We start from the raw sequence: 14,999 nt of genomic DNA, 5'->3' as shown, positions 1-14,999 counted from the left end.
AGGCCCCAAATCCCATGACCAGTGTCTTCAGAAGAGAAGGGGCGGGGGAGGGAACCTACAGAGAGGGCGGGAGGAAGGCAGGCTACAAAAACCACGGCCCACCAAGGCTCACTTGCAGCCACAGAAGCTGGGAGAAGCGTGGATCGGACCCTCCTTCAGAGCCTTCAGAAGGAACCCACCCTGCCCACACCCAGACTTTGGACTTCTGGTCTCCAGAACTCAGAGACAATAGATTTCTGTTGTTTTTAGCCATGGCAGCCCCAGGAAACATAGAGCCCAGACCACAGTGGTGCTGTACCCGGTGCTTCTCACCAGGCCTGGAAGCCAGGGGCCACACGAGGCCCAGGCTGTGTGTCTGGGGCCTGCTCACATGCCTCCTCTGGGCCTGATCACTCTGTAGTAAAGCAGCACTCCAGACACCAAGCATCCCTCCAACTCTGACATTCTACAACCCTCCAGAAAAACCATGAGCCAGGCGAGCAGGGCTATGTTGGGATTTTCAAATTTATTCCAACGTGCTGTGTGTTTTTTTTTTTTTAAAAATATCCTCAGGCTGAACACTCAGCCGGAGCTGTAATAAAGGCAATTATTATACTTGTAAAAACCTCTCATTCACAGTACAGATGTAATTTACAACAAAGGTCACACACATCAATACTGAGCATTTTTTTCCTTTTGTACATCAGACTCTGTGCTTTAGACCTGCATGGATTTTTTGTTGACTTTTTTTTTTTTTGCACTGATATATACCATACCGACATTGCAAGATGCAAGTATAGAAACTGGAGTTTAAATAAAATCACAGGCAAAACTACCCCATCCCAGTGTGGCTGCTGTACATATCTACAGGACAATTTTTGGAATGTATTGCCATTTAAGAACATAGAAACTCTCTACAGACAAGTTCACATACGGAATACATACACCTTTTAGAAAAAAAAGGCAAATATTTATCTTACAGAGCGCATGTATCTTACATTTGCCTACACGTTTCTTTTTCTCTTCTTTCTTTTTTTTTTTCTTTAAACACTAGGTTTAGTAAAGTGATCATAAGTGCCGAAGCGGTTTTCTAATGGAAAAGCGGACTGGAGCCACAACACGGAAGCAGAATTTGGGGGACAGGCCTTCGGGAACTTTCTCCCCCTGCTCGATGCTGCAGATCTGTCTCCGAGGCAGGACTTTTGCTTTAAGGAGGATTTTTCTGGAGAAAGGACTGGAGAGCAGTTCAGCTCAGATATATTGCTGGTTCCTATTCAGAAGTGCAGGGTGAGAATGGAAAGGGGCTCCAGGGATCCGGAAGCTAATTCTTTCAGACTTTTTCCCACAGAGGGAAGCAGAGGGACTTCTGGGTCTGGAAGTTGGAGGTGATGGAAAAGGGAGAGTGGGCAGTTTGCTGTCGTCAGCATCCTGGAGGGTCTCTGTGGCTGGGCCAGAGTGCAAGCCATGGGTGGGGGGGGGCAGGGGGTGGGCCTGGGGAACAGTGCCTCGGAGAGGAACGGGGTTAGTACCCAGAATGGCCCTGAGCTTGCTGAGGGTGGAGGGCATCCTGGAGGTTGGCCTGGGGGCTAAGTGTCTTGGAATTCCCAACAGAGGGCGAGGGCTGGTTCTGAGACCTCTGCAGTTTGGTTCCAGCCACAGTGCCAACAGCCAAGGACCAGAGCGAGCCTGGACTGAGGCATGGCTGGCTGGCGCATGTCGACAGAGCGCCGACAGGTGTCTATGGCCACAAATCAGCACTGCTCTTGGTACTCTTAACAGGGACAGGAGCATCACACGCAAACTGCAAATGTGGGAGTGGTTGGGAGTGGGGCAGGGGGCCCCGGGGAGGGCATGGAGTGAGTGTCCTTTTCCAAATTATGCAGGTGTGTGTGCTGGGGCCTCTGTGCTCGGGGGAGCAGGGCTAGAGTCTAGCAGGAGGGGTTAGCACTGTGCCCAGTGATATCTGTCCCAAGCTGGTGGCACTGATTCCATCCCTCTGGGGATCGATGTGGGGCAGCAGCCCTTAAGCCAGATTCTGTTTGTGCATGTGTCCCTGTCATTGAGAAACGGATGTCCGGTAACTCCCGGTCCCTGTCCCCTCTGCCTGTGCCTGTGGGCCTGAGTGGCTGCGAGGACTCTCCCCTGGTGGCCACATTGTCCATGACTGGATCTCCTAGGAAGGAAACCTCAGTTGGCAGGCTGTCCCAGAACAGGGGGATGACGCCCAGGAGAGCAGGGGTGCATGGCTGCAGGGAGAGGCCTGGCCACGCCCAGGGTCAGGGGCTCCGCACGGCTTGCAGAAACCCCCGTCTGCTACTTTGTAGGTCTGGGCTGGAAGATCTTGCCCAGGAAGGTTTCAAACCTGGGCTGAAGCAATGCCCTTTATCCAGCTCCCAGGCCCCAGGGCTAGAAGGGTCCGCTGGTAGGGCTGAGAGGTGAGGGTGAGGGAAGCCGGGCCGGACACCTTCCCACTTCCTGTGAGGCCAAAACAACGCCAATATAGTCAAGGCTGGGCTTGCCGGCCTTCTCCCCGGGTGGGCGGGAGCCCCAGACTCTGGGCCAGGCAGCTGAGAGCTGCCGGCTAACCTCACCTCCCGCACCCTGGGGCCGAGCAGACCCCCAGGGAAGCCCTTCCCTATTGTCCGGTTTGTGTCTTAGCGGAAGCTGGGGCTGGCCTGTCTACTCAGCAGAGGCCAGGGAGGGAAAGGCCCTGAACTGGCAGAGGAGGGAATTAGGGCCTCAAACGGTGTCCTGTCTACACAACTTCAACAACTCAGGAGGCCCCAGGCACAGGATTCACATGGCCTGGCTGAGGATCTGGGACTGGTCAGGGAATTCCGGGCTCTGTAAGGCGGCTTCAGCACCTAGCCCGGGTGGGCCAGGACCATGGTCCCTGTGCTTTCTCCCCCTTGGTAGAAACGAAAGGAAAGTTCTGGAAGGCTGGGAGAAAACCTGCCTCTCCCAGGGCAGGGTAAACATGAGTTCTATATTTCAAATCGGGATTTTAATTTCTGGTCATATTATTTTTCTTACGAAGCAGGTTTTTGCCCCAGAAAATATAGGGCAGGTTCTTGAGGGAGGACATGAGGATGAGGGAGGAGACACTGGCTAGTACTGATTGCTTTGGAGAAGAATTCCGTTGACTTAGGACAATACTTCTAGGTCAAGAGAATCTGAGGAGGCTGGAAGAAGTACCAAATACCATCCTCTGTGTGTGTGTGTGTGTGTGTGTGTATGTAATTTTTAAAGAGATTTAAGCCCAACAAACAGGCCTGGGCAGTTCCCACCAGTCATGGTTTTGGGTATTTCCTAGGGGTAGTGGAGACCTGACAATGTGTGGGGTGGGGATGAGGGGAGGAATCCAATCCTGCTGAAAAGAGGTCCAGAAACGGGTCCCTATAAACTTCCAGTTCTGAGCACTAGAAAAGCCCAGCCATGGAAGAAATAGGGCCCTTTGAACCCTAGGGACCAAACATGCAACAAAACCCAAGCCCCAGCCTCTGGAATGGCAAGGCAATGCACCTTGGATCTTGACCCCTAGGGGTTGGGCCCTGTCACTTCGGCCTTGTGGGTAGTTTCTAGAACAAGGGAGGCAGCCTGTAGCTGGGGCCCTGAAGCAAGGCCTCAGTTAGGTGCTTTGGGAACCAGGAGATGAAAAGTCAGGGCTCCTTTCGCAGCTTACGGGCTAGGGGTGGGGGGTGGAGGGGAGGGGTTGAGGGTGGGGGACTGGGGGAATTTGTCAGGATGCCAGGATAGGTCCACAACTCAGGCCACCTGGGCATCAGGGAGCCCTGGGGGAAACCAGCAAGCTCCTACCTCCTATCTGCTCCTCTAATTTGTGTTGAAATCCTAAGAAAGGTAATATTTTCTTTTCCTTAGGAAAAAGAAAACTGGGGTTTTCTGGGCCTACCTGTGGAGGCTGAGTGGGGTCCCCCTGCCTGTGGCCCCCTGCCATGGGCCACTGGCCTTTCTGCTGGCAGAGAGTATGGCCACTAGCTGGGGTGGAATGGGGTGGAATGAAGCAGCAATAAATAGGAACCATAAACATCTGTACATAGGAGTGCTTGGTTTTACATTTAATTATATATTTTTAAAAGTTTCTTGCTTTTTTCTTCTCCTTCAGTGCATCCCCCTTTCCCTCAGCAAGTGGCTACCTCTTGCCAGCCTTGGGGGGGTGGCTGCAGATCACAGTGGCCCAGGCTGAGGCCCCACCTACACCCTTTCTCAAAAAAGCACAAAATATTCACAGCCTCAAACTCCTCATGGTTTTTTTTTTTTTATGTGTGCGTGTGTTTTGTTTGTTTCTTTTCAAGCAACAAAAGGTATAGAAAAAGGCACAGGTAACTGCATACGTGGGAAGATAGAACAGTTGGGGGCTGAGCAGAAGCTGCTTGGACAGATGGACAGATGGGAGAGGGAGCCCATGAGAGCGAGATGATTCAAGGAAGCTGGCTGGAAACGTCTGTTGCTGAACACCGGAAGCCAGATGCTGAAGCAGGCGGAGAGAGGCTAAGTGCTTGGGGGGCCCCTGTCCTTGGGCTGGTGTGGAAGTGCCCCAGGCCCCCCACTTCCTGAGGGCTCGGGGGAGCCCTGACTGGTCCTGGGTTCCCCAGAGAGGTTCCTCCTCCGGGCTGGGAAGCGAGCAGAGGCCTCTGCCAGGCAGCCTACGGAACTGCTGCGGTCCAGGGGCGAGGCGGTGGAGGCCACGGGGTTGGCCAACGTGTGTGGTGACTCCAAGCGGGGGCTCCAGGACTCTGGCCTGTGGCCTTGGGGTAGCCGGGGCGAGGCCTCGTGCGGGGTGCAGGGGCTGTGGGTGGGCATGGGCTCTGCGGGCACCTCAGCCACTCGGGGCTCCCAGTCAGGAGGTCTGCCCAGGCCCCCACTCGTCCTCTCCCTCTCCTTGGGGTAGTCCCTGCCCTCCAGCTCCGATGAGAGTGTGAATTTGGATACCTTAGCCACAGGGGACACGGAGGCTGATGAGCTCTCAGTGGGACTCCAGCGGCCTCGCTCCTGGGCCTCCCGGGCCCCTGTCAGGTCACTGCCACCTCCTGAGAAGCCACTGACCCAGGCGGCGGTGGGCCCCGGCAGCAGGGTGGGGTGGGCCCCCGGCCGGGCCTGCACCATCTGGATCCCGCCAATGGGAATCAGGGGGCACGGGGCACGGCTCAAGTGCTGGGAGTGCAGAGGGAGGTGGCTGAAGATGTTCTCCTCTGTCCGGGCTGGGGTGTGGCCGTGGAAGTCATGGGGGGCCGAGAAGGGTCGGGAGGAGGGAGGATGAGCAGGGCCAGGTGAGCAGGTGGGACTCCAGGATGCGGCCTTCTGCTGGGGTCAGAAAATAAGACAGGGTAAGGCAAGAGCTGCGTGCTGGCACACGGAGACCCCAAGGCCTCAAGATGAGGGGTCAGGGGCTCTCCTGAGACCACACAGGAGTCCTGGCTGAGCTGGGGCGGGAGCTGAGCCCCGACTCCCTGCCCGTGGTGCTTCCCTGTGCTGGTGCACTCTCTGAGGAGGGCTGTCCCCAGCCCCGCGGTGACCATGAGCACACGCGGCCCCATGGTCTTCGTGCTTCTGGCCAGCGCGCCTGACCGCCACGCGCCTGACCCTCTATCTTGGTTCTGCTGCCTCTCCTGTTCCTAGAGTGGTCTTGACCCAACTCTACCCTTGGATATGAGGTCCCACTCTAGGTTCTTTACCTTCTCCCACCCCATCAGGAATTGTAATGTGACCCCAAAATTAAAGACCAAGGAAAGATTCGCAGCCCGTGTTCCTCCAGGAGCTTGAGCCTCTGATGGTGTCGATGCTGCTGGTAGTGAAGGGTGGTGTTGGGTTATGACAATATGGCGACAGAAAAGGCACTGGGAGGTAAAGGTAAGTTGACAGTGACGGTGTTGCATGGTGGTGGCAGTGACAGGATGGTACTGGGCTGCCGACGTGGCAACGCTGATGGAGCTGACCCGGCGGTGGCCAGGGCTTGTTAGTGTAGTGACGGCAGAGATGGCGTTGGGGACGGGGACAGTGACAGTGCTGATGGTTTGGCAGGGATGGCATTGGTTGTGGTGTCTCTGAGGCTGCTGGTGACAGGGCTGTTGGAGATGTGGGGTCGGGGGGCTGGGAGGGGAATGGCACCAGCACTTTTCCTCCTGCATCCAAGGCCAGCCGCAGCGCCCACGCTCTGCTGCTTCTGAGGCCACCCTGGCCGGCTTCGGGGGCCCCGGCGTGGTGCCTGCCCCAGGAGGCGCCCCACAAACCTCTGCTATGTTGTTAGCAATCATCGAGCTGGCAGGGCTGTGTAGCTATGGGTCTGATGCCTCAGGGAGGGGTGCAGGAGTGCACTGAGCCCCCCTCCCCACCCCCCGATCAGGGACGAGCAGCCCAGCTGCTCAGGGGCAGGAACTCACCCACGTGGAGGCGCAGGTCTCGGGGCTTCTGCCAAAAAGCTTGTGAGGTAGAGGCGCGGGCGGGTGGAGAGCCCGCGGGGCCAGCCCCGAGCCCGGGCTGCGTTCGCCTGCTGAGGGGCTGCCCGGCCCAGCCCAGGCCCACTTCCCTGGCAGCGCTGACCGTGGTGGTGAGTCGGCCTGGCCCGGGGACCGTCTCCTGGTGGGTGAGTGTCTGGGGGGGCCCGGGTCTGGGGCCCCCTTGCGTTCGGGGGGCGGATGCACTCGAGAGGGCAGTTCTCTTCCCAGGGGGCGGGGGGTGAGAGGAGATAGCTCGAGTCGTGGAGACCCACAAGGGAGAGGGCCCGGCTGGGGGCCAGGCGGGCTGGGGGCAGAGGCCTGTGGCTCTCGGGCCGGTGAGTGTCGCTGGGGAGACGAGTCGCTTTTGCTTAGTGAGTGTTTGTGGGTCAGTTGTGGGCGGCTGCCTGCTTCTTTGCTTGGGGACCTCCTTGGGGACACAGCCTTGGAGCTCAGGGCTGAGCCTGTGTCCTTCTCCACAGGGCCCGAAGGGGCCGGTCCCAGCCGGGGGAGGCACAGGGCGCTTTGGCTGGACATGGAGCAGCTGCCGGCTGCCAAGCGCTCGGCTTCCAACCCCGAGCTGCCCCGCGTGGCCTGGCTACCCGAGGTGGCATCTGGGGGCTGAGGGCCCGGACCGGGGGAGGAGTCTGCCGGCAGCGGGGCGGGCGGGCCAGGCGGGGGTGCCTCTGAGGCCGGTCCCGATGGCTCGTCCTGGCTCTCCTCTTCATCCTCATCCTCGTCTTCGTCCAGGTCCGAGTCCGAGTCCGAGTCCTCCAGGTCTGAAAACTGGTGCTCCGCCACGGCCTCTGAGCCCTCTCGCCCTTCTGAGTCCTGGAACGGGTCATCACTGGTTCCTGAGGGGTGGACAAAGGAGACCCCGGCGTCACAGCCGGCCCCACACGCTGCCCTCTGTGCCTGTGTCCTTGTTTGCAAGCTGGGCCTGACAGTTGTGGTCATGGCTCGAGCTTGTGGAGAGGATGGGGGCCACCACAGGTATGGGAACACTTCGTCAAGAATCCCAGTGAACAACAGTTACCTTGTAATCTACCCTGTGCCAGGTTCCTTCTAAGACCTTCACGTGTGTTAATTCATCTAGTTCTCAAATGATCTCGGGAGGTTGGCATTGTTCTTATCTTCATGTTACAGATGAGGGAACCAAGGTAAGCAAGATTAAGTAGCTTGCTCAAGTAAGATAAGTCCCAGGGCTGGGACTGAACCCTAGCAAAGGAGACAACCCTTTTTGTTAGTTTGTCTCTTCACTAGGATGTCAGTGCTGGCTCCCCGCTGAGCCCGTGAAGCCACCTTGCTGTGCTGTCATCTCCCCCTTTGTCAAATGAATGTGACCGTCTCACCTCCCTCACCGGGTTGGCCAGGAGGAGTAAACACACACCTGGCACAGAGAAATGGCTCAAATAATTACGGCCCCACAATACGCTCATGAAGAAATCTATCATCCTGGGACCCAGCAGCCAGGCTGGCCGGCCCAGCAGCTCCAGCCGCCCTCAGTCTAAACACACATCTGCCACCATGGCCAGGCTGCTGCTGGCTGGCCCAGTAGTGTCGGGCAGGGGGCAGGTCCTGGCCTCTGGGGGGGACAAGGGGAGGTGGTGGCTAAGCTGGCCTCAGACGGCAGAGCAGGGTCCCATCCCCGCTGCTCTTGTCCAAAGGACCTGTTGCGCTTGCAGAATTCCTGCCGCCCCCAGCCAGGAGGGAATGGAGCTCTGGAATACCTCCTGGTCTGGCTGCTGGTGGGGCAGCCCCAACCAGCCGGGTCACTTCGAACATGACACCAGTCTAGTGTGGGCATCTCTGAGATGCGCAGCAGCCAGGACTCGGGGGAGAGCTCTGCTAACATCTGGCCCACCTGTCAGGCTCCTGAGGGTTTGGGTCCTGCTGGCCCCTCTCCGGGCGCATCGCCAGCCCCACCGCTTCACTTGGACACACCACACCCATTCCACCACTGACCAAGAGAGCTGGACACACAAGCTCACTCGGACCATGGCTGCAGCCGGGCTTCCAAACTCCACCATGCCCAGAGGCCCTGGGGCTGGAAAGCCTAGCGTTCGTGCTTCCGAATAGCTCAGCATGCAGCGGTAAGATGCCTGAAGTGGATGACGGTGGGCCAAAAACCATGGGGTGAAACGGGTTGGCAGGTGAAGGGCGGGCCAAGGGACCAAGGGCAGGTCTCCTGACAGCCGGGAGCAGAGGGGAAGGAAGGAGGGATGTGGATGGGGGGAGGAGGGTATGCAAAACACATAGTTGCAATGCCTCATGCCCTGCCTCAGACCTATTTCAGACCCAGCAGTTAGCCTAGCCTCACCCCTCATTTACATATGGGGAAATCCAGGCCCAGAGGGGGCACGGGCTTCCTCCCCAAGATCAGCCAAGGGATAGTGGCTGAGTCAGGACTAAGGTTTACAACCCTTGCATTATTACATTGCCAGTATGAAAATGATGTTTATGCACCGAGAAGCAGGAAATGGTCTGGGTTTGGATCCCAGCTTTACCCTTCCTTGCTGTGTGATGTTGTATAATTGACTTTATGTTCAGTTTCCTCATCTATAAAATGGGGGTAAGAGCAATAAAAATCGCCTCATGAAGCTGGTGGGAGGATAATGAGGGTCTGACACATAGTAAGTACGCAATAAAACTTAGCAGGCATCTCAAGTACCCCCATACCCCAAGCAGATGATCAGCATTGCAAGCATCTCACGGTTGATGGTCAGAGGAGTAATTTTACTAGTGAGGGAGAGTCAAGACCAGTATCCCCTTGATATCCAGCAGGGAGGGCTCCTAAACAGCCTCTTTACCGATGAGGACGTGGAGGCCCAGAGTGGCCTGCCTTAGGTACCCAAGGCAGGAATGATGGAAGCCAAGGGTCCCCTGTGACCTGGGCTCCTGCAGGGCTGTATAGGATGCCTTTGCCTGGGGGGCCCATCCCCAGCGCCCCCCATGGCGCTGCCAGTCCACTGTTGGGATCACCAGCAAGGCTCCATCCACAAAGCCCAGCCAGCTCCAGGCCTGGGACCAAGGAGGAGATGGAGAATGAAGCCTGCGAGGACGCCGAGGGGGTCTGGCCACACGGTGGCGCTGGTGCCCAACCTCCTCACTGTCAGGGGAGCGGCTGCGGTGGGGACCTGGCCACAGGGAGGCGGTGGTTTCCAGGCTGTGCTCCCCAGCGCCACTTGGTGTCTAGCAGACAGGCTCCTCCCCGAACCTTCCTCATCATCATGGGAAGTGGCAACTCCGTCCTTCCACTTTCTTAAGCCATAAACCTCGGACTCATCCTTGGCTCCTTTTTTCTCATGCCACCACCAGTCCCCCTTCGTGGTAGCAAAACCTGTCGGTTCCACTTGCAGAATGTTTCCAGAACCCTACCACTTCTCCCCACCTCCACCCAGTCCAAGCCAACGTGTGCTCGGCCTGACAACTGCCTCCAGCCGCACCCCTTCTCGACCGTCCTCTGCACACAGAGTCACTGAAAGTTGGGGGACATTACTCCGCTGCACTGCCAAGCCAGTCCCTTGACCTTCATGGCCTTGTTCTCTGAGTTCATCTCCCCCCACTTGGGTCCTCGGGAGCTCTGGACCTTCTGTTCCCTCTGCAGGGAGAGCCTTTCCCCAGACCCCCACCCCCACCCCTGCCAGCTTCCTCACCCCTCCCTTCACGTTCTCTGCTCACACCTACCAGAGTGAACCCTCCCCACATCTCCCAGCCCCTCACTCACATTTTTCCTTCCTACTCATTGACCCTGCCCTATTCCGCATTTGTTCACTGCCCTGCTCCCTTCGAGAATGTAAGCTTCCAGAATAAAACATAGTTCTATTCACTGTGGGATCTCCAGCAGCTCGGACAGAGCCTGGGACAGGGCAGGTGCTCAGTAAATATTTCTAGAACAAATGCACTGATTTTATCCTCAAACAAGGTGGGTATGGCTATCCTTTTTTGCCTCATTGGGAAAATGAGATTGGGAGAGGGGCAGGGACCAGCCCTGGGTCCCTCAGGGGACCCTCAGTGAGGTGCAAGTTGCAACCTCTTGACTCTCACCCAGGGTGGGCTCTGCACTCGGGCTCCGGCTCCCCTAGGTCCAGCCCACCAGGCACTGGGGTGGTGTGCAGCCAGCATTTTGTGTGACCTTGAGCAGCCGCCTTTACCTGTCTGAGCTTTACTTTCCTCAACCTAAAATGGGGCAACACAAGTTTCTACCGCTAGTTATGAGGACTCAGTGAGACAACAGGTGTAAATGGCCTAACGTGCATTCTGGTAAGCATGGTAACCCCACATTCTCATTTTGGTGGCAACAGCCCCATGTTCACTGTGTTCAGTTCAGTAGAGGTGATTGATTCCTCCTAAAAGGAAACGTGCTTTAACTCTTTTGTAAGACTGTAAATAGATCTTGAAATCAGAAAAACAAAGACACATGCACACACATACACACACATACACCCCCCCCCCCCTTTGTCACACTCTAAATCCTGATTCTGATTTTAGGGAATCTGGCCAAAGGGTTGCTGGGTACAGGAGGAATGCCCCTGGCCTCCCTGACCTCCCTTTGCCCGGGGTGGGGAGGGGGAGACACTGTCCACCTGCCACAGTCCGTCTGGCCTCCTCCCCGGAAGCTGTGGCTGACCAGGGCCTTTGACTCCCCCTCTCCTCTGCTGGGCTTTTTCAGAAGTAGGCTCGAATGTGCCTCTTGCTGATGGAGGACTTTGGCCATGGTGCGGTGCTGGGGATGTGGGATGAGATGGGGAGGTGGCAAGGGGCTGTCAGGCCTGGCTTTGGCTCTCTTGAAAGCGTCCCAAGTTCGAAAAGACCCAGGTGTCAGGCTCAGGCCCAGAGTATGGAGGTGTGGGTGCGAGTGTGGGAGTGTGTAAGAGTACGTATGTTACGGCATCACCGGGAGGATTTATGAGATAATTCACAGCACGTATCTACAACGCTCCTGCCACAGAGTGGGTGCTCAGGCAATGTTAACTACGATTACTCATGCGCTAGTTTATTCAACACACATTCACTGAGCACCTGCAAGGTGTCAGGCATGCCACCTCCTTGGTAGATGGTAGCATATACTCACTAGGACGGCACAGCAGGGACTGTGTTTGGAGAGGCAGAGGTGACCCCCCTGTGAATTTAACCTTTCTCTCCCAGTAGGTGGGAAAACCGTAGGGGAGGGCCTGGAAGAGGGAGAGAGAGCAGGGAGAGGACAGAAGGGAAGGGAGGGTATGGGGACAGGTGGAGGGGCAGGCAGAGGAAGAGGGGGAGGTGGCGAGGGGGGGAAGAGGCAGGGAGGAGGGAGTTGGCAGTTGGTTACCTTCTTCGGCTTCCTGCTCCTCCAGCACCCCTGTCTCTTGGCACTTTTTGCTGTGGGCCTTCGACTTCATGTGCTTAGTCAGATTCCCTGGAAAGAAATGAGAAGGGACTCAGGCTCAGCCGCGGGGCAGGGGGCCAGCGTGGGCCCGGGGCTCACAGACACAGTGCCTGGTGGGCAGGCTGTGGCTTCGAAGACCTGTCAGGGCCCCTTGGGCTGCAGGGGCTAGGGGGGTCGGGGGGGGTGCCGGGACATCCTTGCACCCAGGTGCTCAGGCTGGGAGGAGCCCCACAGCCACCATTCAGGACAGTACCCAGGAGCTGGGGGAGGGCGGGGAGGGGGCAGAGGGTGTAATGAGGAAGCGAGATGCTGGTTAAAAAACAAACAAAAAAGAAATTAAAAAGACAACTCATGTGTAATAGGTTTTTCCGCTTTGGGTTTAACTCTGGGCCCAGCAGCTAGTGACCCTCATTGAGCAGGATTTTTGGCCTTCTCAGATGCTGGGATTCCCAGAGGGCCCGTTAACTGATGAGCTGGGTGGATACTGAGGATGCCCTTCCGACTGAGGCTACACATAGTGGCAACCCACAGGGTTTAGGAAGAGGAACCAGGACAAAGTTACTGTTAGAAACGGAGAAAGAGCAGAAGGTGTAGGGAAGTCTGCTGGACAGGGACCTGTGAGCCACAAAGCCGGGGCCCAAGCCCTACCTTCCTTAGAGAAGTCCTGTCCTGGGCCTCCGTTTCCCCCAGGTCACTGTGCTGTGTAGACACAGGCAGGGAGGGCTGGGCAAAGGCTCTGCTCACTCCATCCCTGACTCTGCCCTAAGTGGTCCGTCCAGCCCCACAGCTGATGAGCAGGGGCGGCAGTTCTGCCATAAACCTCTGCGGGCAGGAGCACCGTGGAAAGGAGAGGCAGAGCACCCCAGATGCCTCAGGATGTTCCTTTGGGCTCAGCAGCCACCTCCAAATTGTGATGGTCTCACTGTGGCCCGCAGATTGCTACATTTGCACATGATGGTTCATATGATAATCCTAAGTGCCCCGAGTCAGGTGCCCTGTCTCACTGAGCTTATTAGTTGGCAAGTTTGACTAGACGGATGGAAGAGAGAAGAATGGACACTTCAACGATGCATGGAGAGACTGGTGGGTGGATGGATGGATGGATGATGGATGGACGGACGGATAGATGGGTAAGTGGATAAGAGGAAAAATGGAGTGAAGGAAGAACAGGAAGAATATGGACAGATGGACAGGGCACTGGATGGAGAGACAGATGCGGAATAGATGGTTAGATGAAAAAAATAAATAGGAGGAGAGCTGGAAAATGGGCTCATAAACAGGTGGGGAGCTGGAGAACTGGAGAGGAGGGGAGAGGCAGGGGTGAATGGGAGAGTGGCGGGTTGGGTTGCACGGGTGAGGGGCTACATGCAGGAGGGGCAGACGGGAAGATAAAGGACTGGGCAGGTGGATGGAAGGATGGATTGGTGGGAGGACAGATGTGAGAACAGGAGGAACAGACAGGATGAGAGAAGAAGTGGAAAGATATATGGATAGGAAGACAAACTAGGAGATGGGAGAAATGGCTAGATGGGAGGATAGATGGATGGGTGGGTGGGTAGAATAGGAGAGAGTCCACGGGTGAACCAAAGGGTGCTTCGTAATCATTCTGAGAATTTTAAGGAATTTGTAGGGTTTTGCTGAGAAGGTGATGGAAACCTTAACCTGGGATTCCCTGAGGTACGTAGGTCAAGGGCAGCAGGGATGGAAGGGGACTTGTTTCTTTCCTTTCTTCCCTTTACTCCTAGTCTGTGACTGTACCCTTCCCCACTCAGATTTTCCATCTATAACCAGACAGAAACCTGGATCTTTTACTCCTGGCCAAAGGGAAAGCAGAGTCAGAATTTCCAGAAGTATTCTGGGGCCAGAGGGTCCCCAAGGGTCCCTACCTAACACTGGGGGCCTCTGCCCTGTCATGAGCAAGTAAAGCTTGAGTAGGATGTCAAGGGCTGGTGAAGGCAGCTGGGGTCTTCCATGGGCCAGAGATATAAGCGGTCTCCTGAGGTCCTGGGACTGGTGCACTGTCCCCAGACCACAGAGGATTGTTCACACTGCTCGTTCTGGCTAGGACATTATTTGCTATACACGTTCCGTCAGGAAGGTTTAGGTCTCTTTTCAACAGTCAGGTGCTGAGCACACAATGGATGCACAATCACCACATATGGGCAACGCTTTCCTCATCACCGAAGCAAAGTGTTGGAAGGAACCTCACAGACCAAGGGACCCAAGCGCCACCAGGCCCAGGGTCGGGGGAGGGTGGTTTCTTGCTTCTGCTCTAACTCTGGGCCCCGTGATGCCGTTAGACACGATCATGGACTGTCTCAGCTGCTGGGATGCCGCGGGAGGGCTCCTGTTGACCAGCAGAGTAAAGCCACCAGCCCAGGCCCCCCGATTGTACAGAGCCCCGTCTAGAACCAGGTTTTGGGGCTCCAGGGGCCTTGCCTGCTGCACACTGGCAGAATCGACCCGGGCTGGTCAAGGAGCTTGCTGGCCCCGGGTTTGAGTTTGGGCTCTGCTGCTTGCTAGCTGTGTGCTCTTGGGCAAGTTTCTTAACCTTCTGAGCTCCCGTTGCTGCAACTCTGAAGTCATACCTACCTCTCGGGGGTGCTGGGAGGAGCTGATGGGCGAGTGCGGGGAGAGGGGCAGCTGCGGGGAGAGGGGCAGCACGGTGTGCCTGGCACACAGCAGACGCTTGCCTGGTGGAGCCCCCTGCCCGCCCGAGCCGGGAACCCACCCCTGCCCGCGTGACCACCACCCTGTACTGGGCGCCAGAGACTCTGCCAGGCGCCATGCTGGCTGTGGACAGAGAGGCGAATGGCTTCACCCTCCGGTCTGGGCTCAGGGGCTTCCAGGAGAAGGTGCCGGTGGCCCCTGGAGGCTGCAGGGAGGAGTCGGGGAGGCTGAGGGGACTCTGCTAGGACAGGCCGTGTGGTGTGGGTGACAGGAGACGACCTGGCTGAGCAGCCCCGAGTGTTTCCCGGTGCCCTCCCCGACCTCCCCTCCCTTGGCTTCTTCTGTGAACTCAGGGAGGTGAACCCCGTGGCAGCAGGTGCCTTTTTTCGGCTCGGACATCACTTCTCTGTCAAGGGGCAGAGCCTCGGCTTGCCAGGCACAGCCCACAGCTTCTCACAGTCGTCCCCACCCCCGCCAAAGGCCCCCCAGTCCTGGAATGAAGGAGGAAAGGCAAGCGGATGGAAAATGAT

General features: G+C 57.0%; 1 protein-coding gene across 7 annotated transcripts in view; it reads right to left on the bottom strand.

Moving 5' to 3' along the window:
• Nucleotides 1–489: 489 nt before the first annotated feature.
• HIVEP3 (HIVEP zinc finger 3) overlaps nt 490–14,999 on the bottom strand; it is a 449,883-nt gene continuing 435,373 nt past the window's right edge. For 6 of the 7 annotated variants that reach the window (XM_064589326.1, XM_064589331.1, XM_064589327.1 and 3 more), the window contains 3 exons: nt 11,743–11,829; nt 6,378–7,285; nt 490–5,301 (listed from right to left, as the gene is read on the bottom strand). In XM_064589326.1, the coding sequence (XP_064445396.1) occupies nt 4,489–5,301; nt 6,378–7,285; nt 11,743–11,829 (1,808 nt within the window). In that variant the 3' untranslated portion in view covers nt 490–4,488. The remainder of the gene's footprint in view (nt 5,302–6,377; nt 7,286–11,742; nt 11,830–14,999) is intronic. The other variant, XM_064589332.1, reaches the window with a different exon arrangement.

Source organism: Mirounga angustirostris, unplaced genomic scaffold (assembly GCF_029215605.1).
Source record: "Mirounga angustirostris isolate CCGP_5_RB_7025 unplaced genomic scaffold, mMirAng1.0.hap1 SCAF_4, whole genome shotgun sequence".
In the NCBI taxonomy this organism is placed as follows: domain Eukaryota; kingdom Metazoa; phylum Chordata; class Mammalia; order Carnivora; family Phocidae; genus Mirounga; species Mirounga angustirostris.
This window is presented reverse-complemented; position numbering and strand designations above follow the sequence as displayed.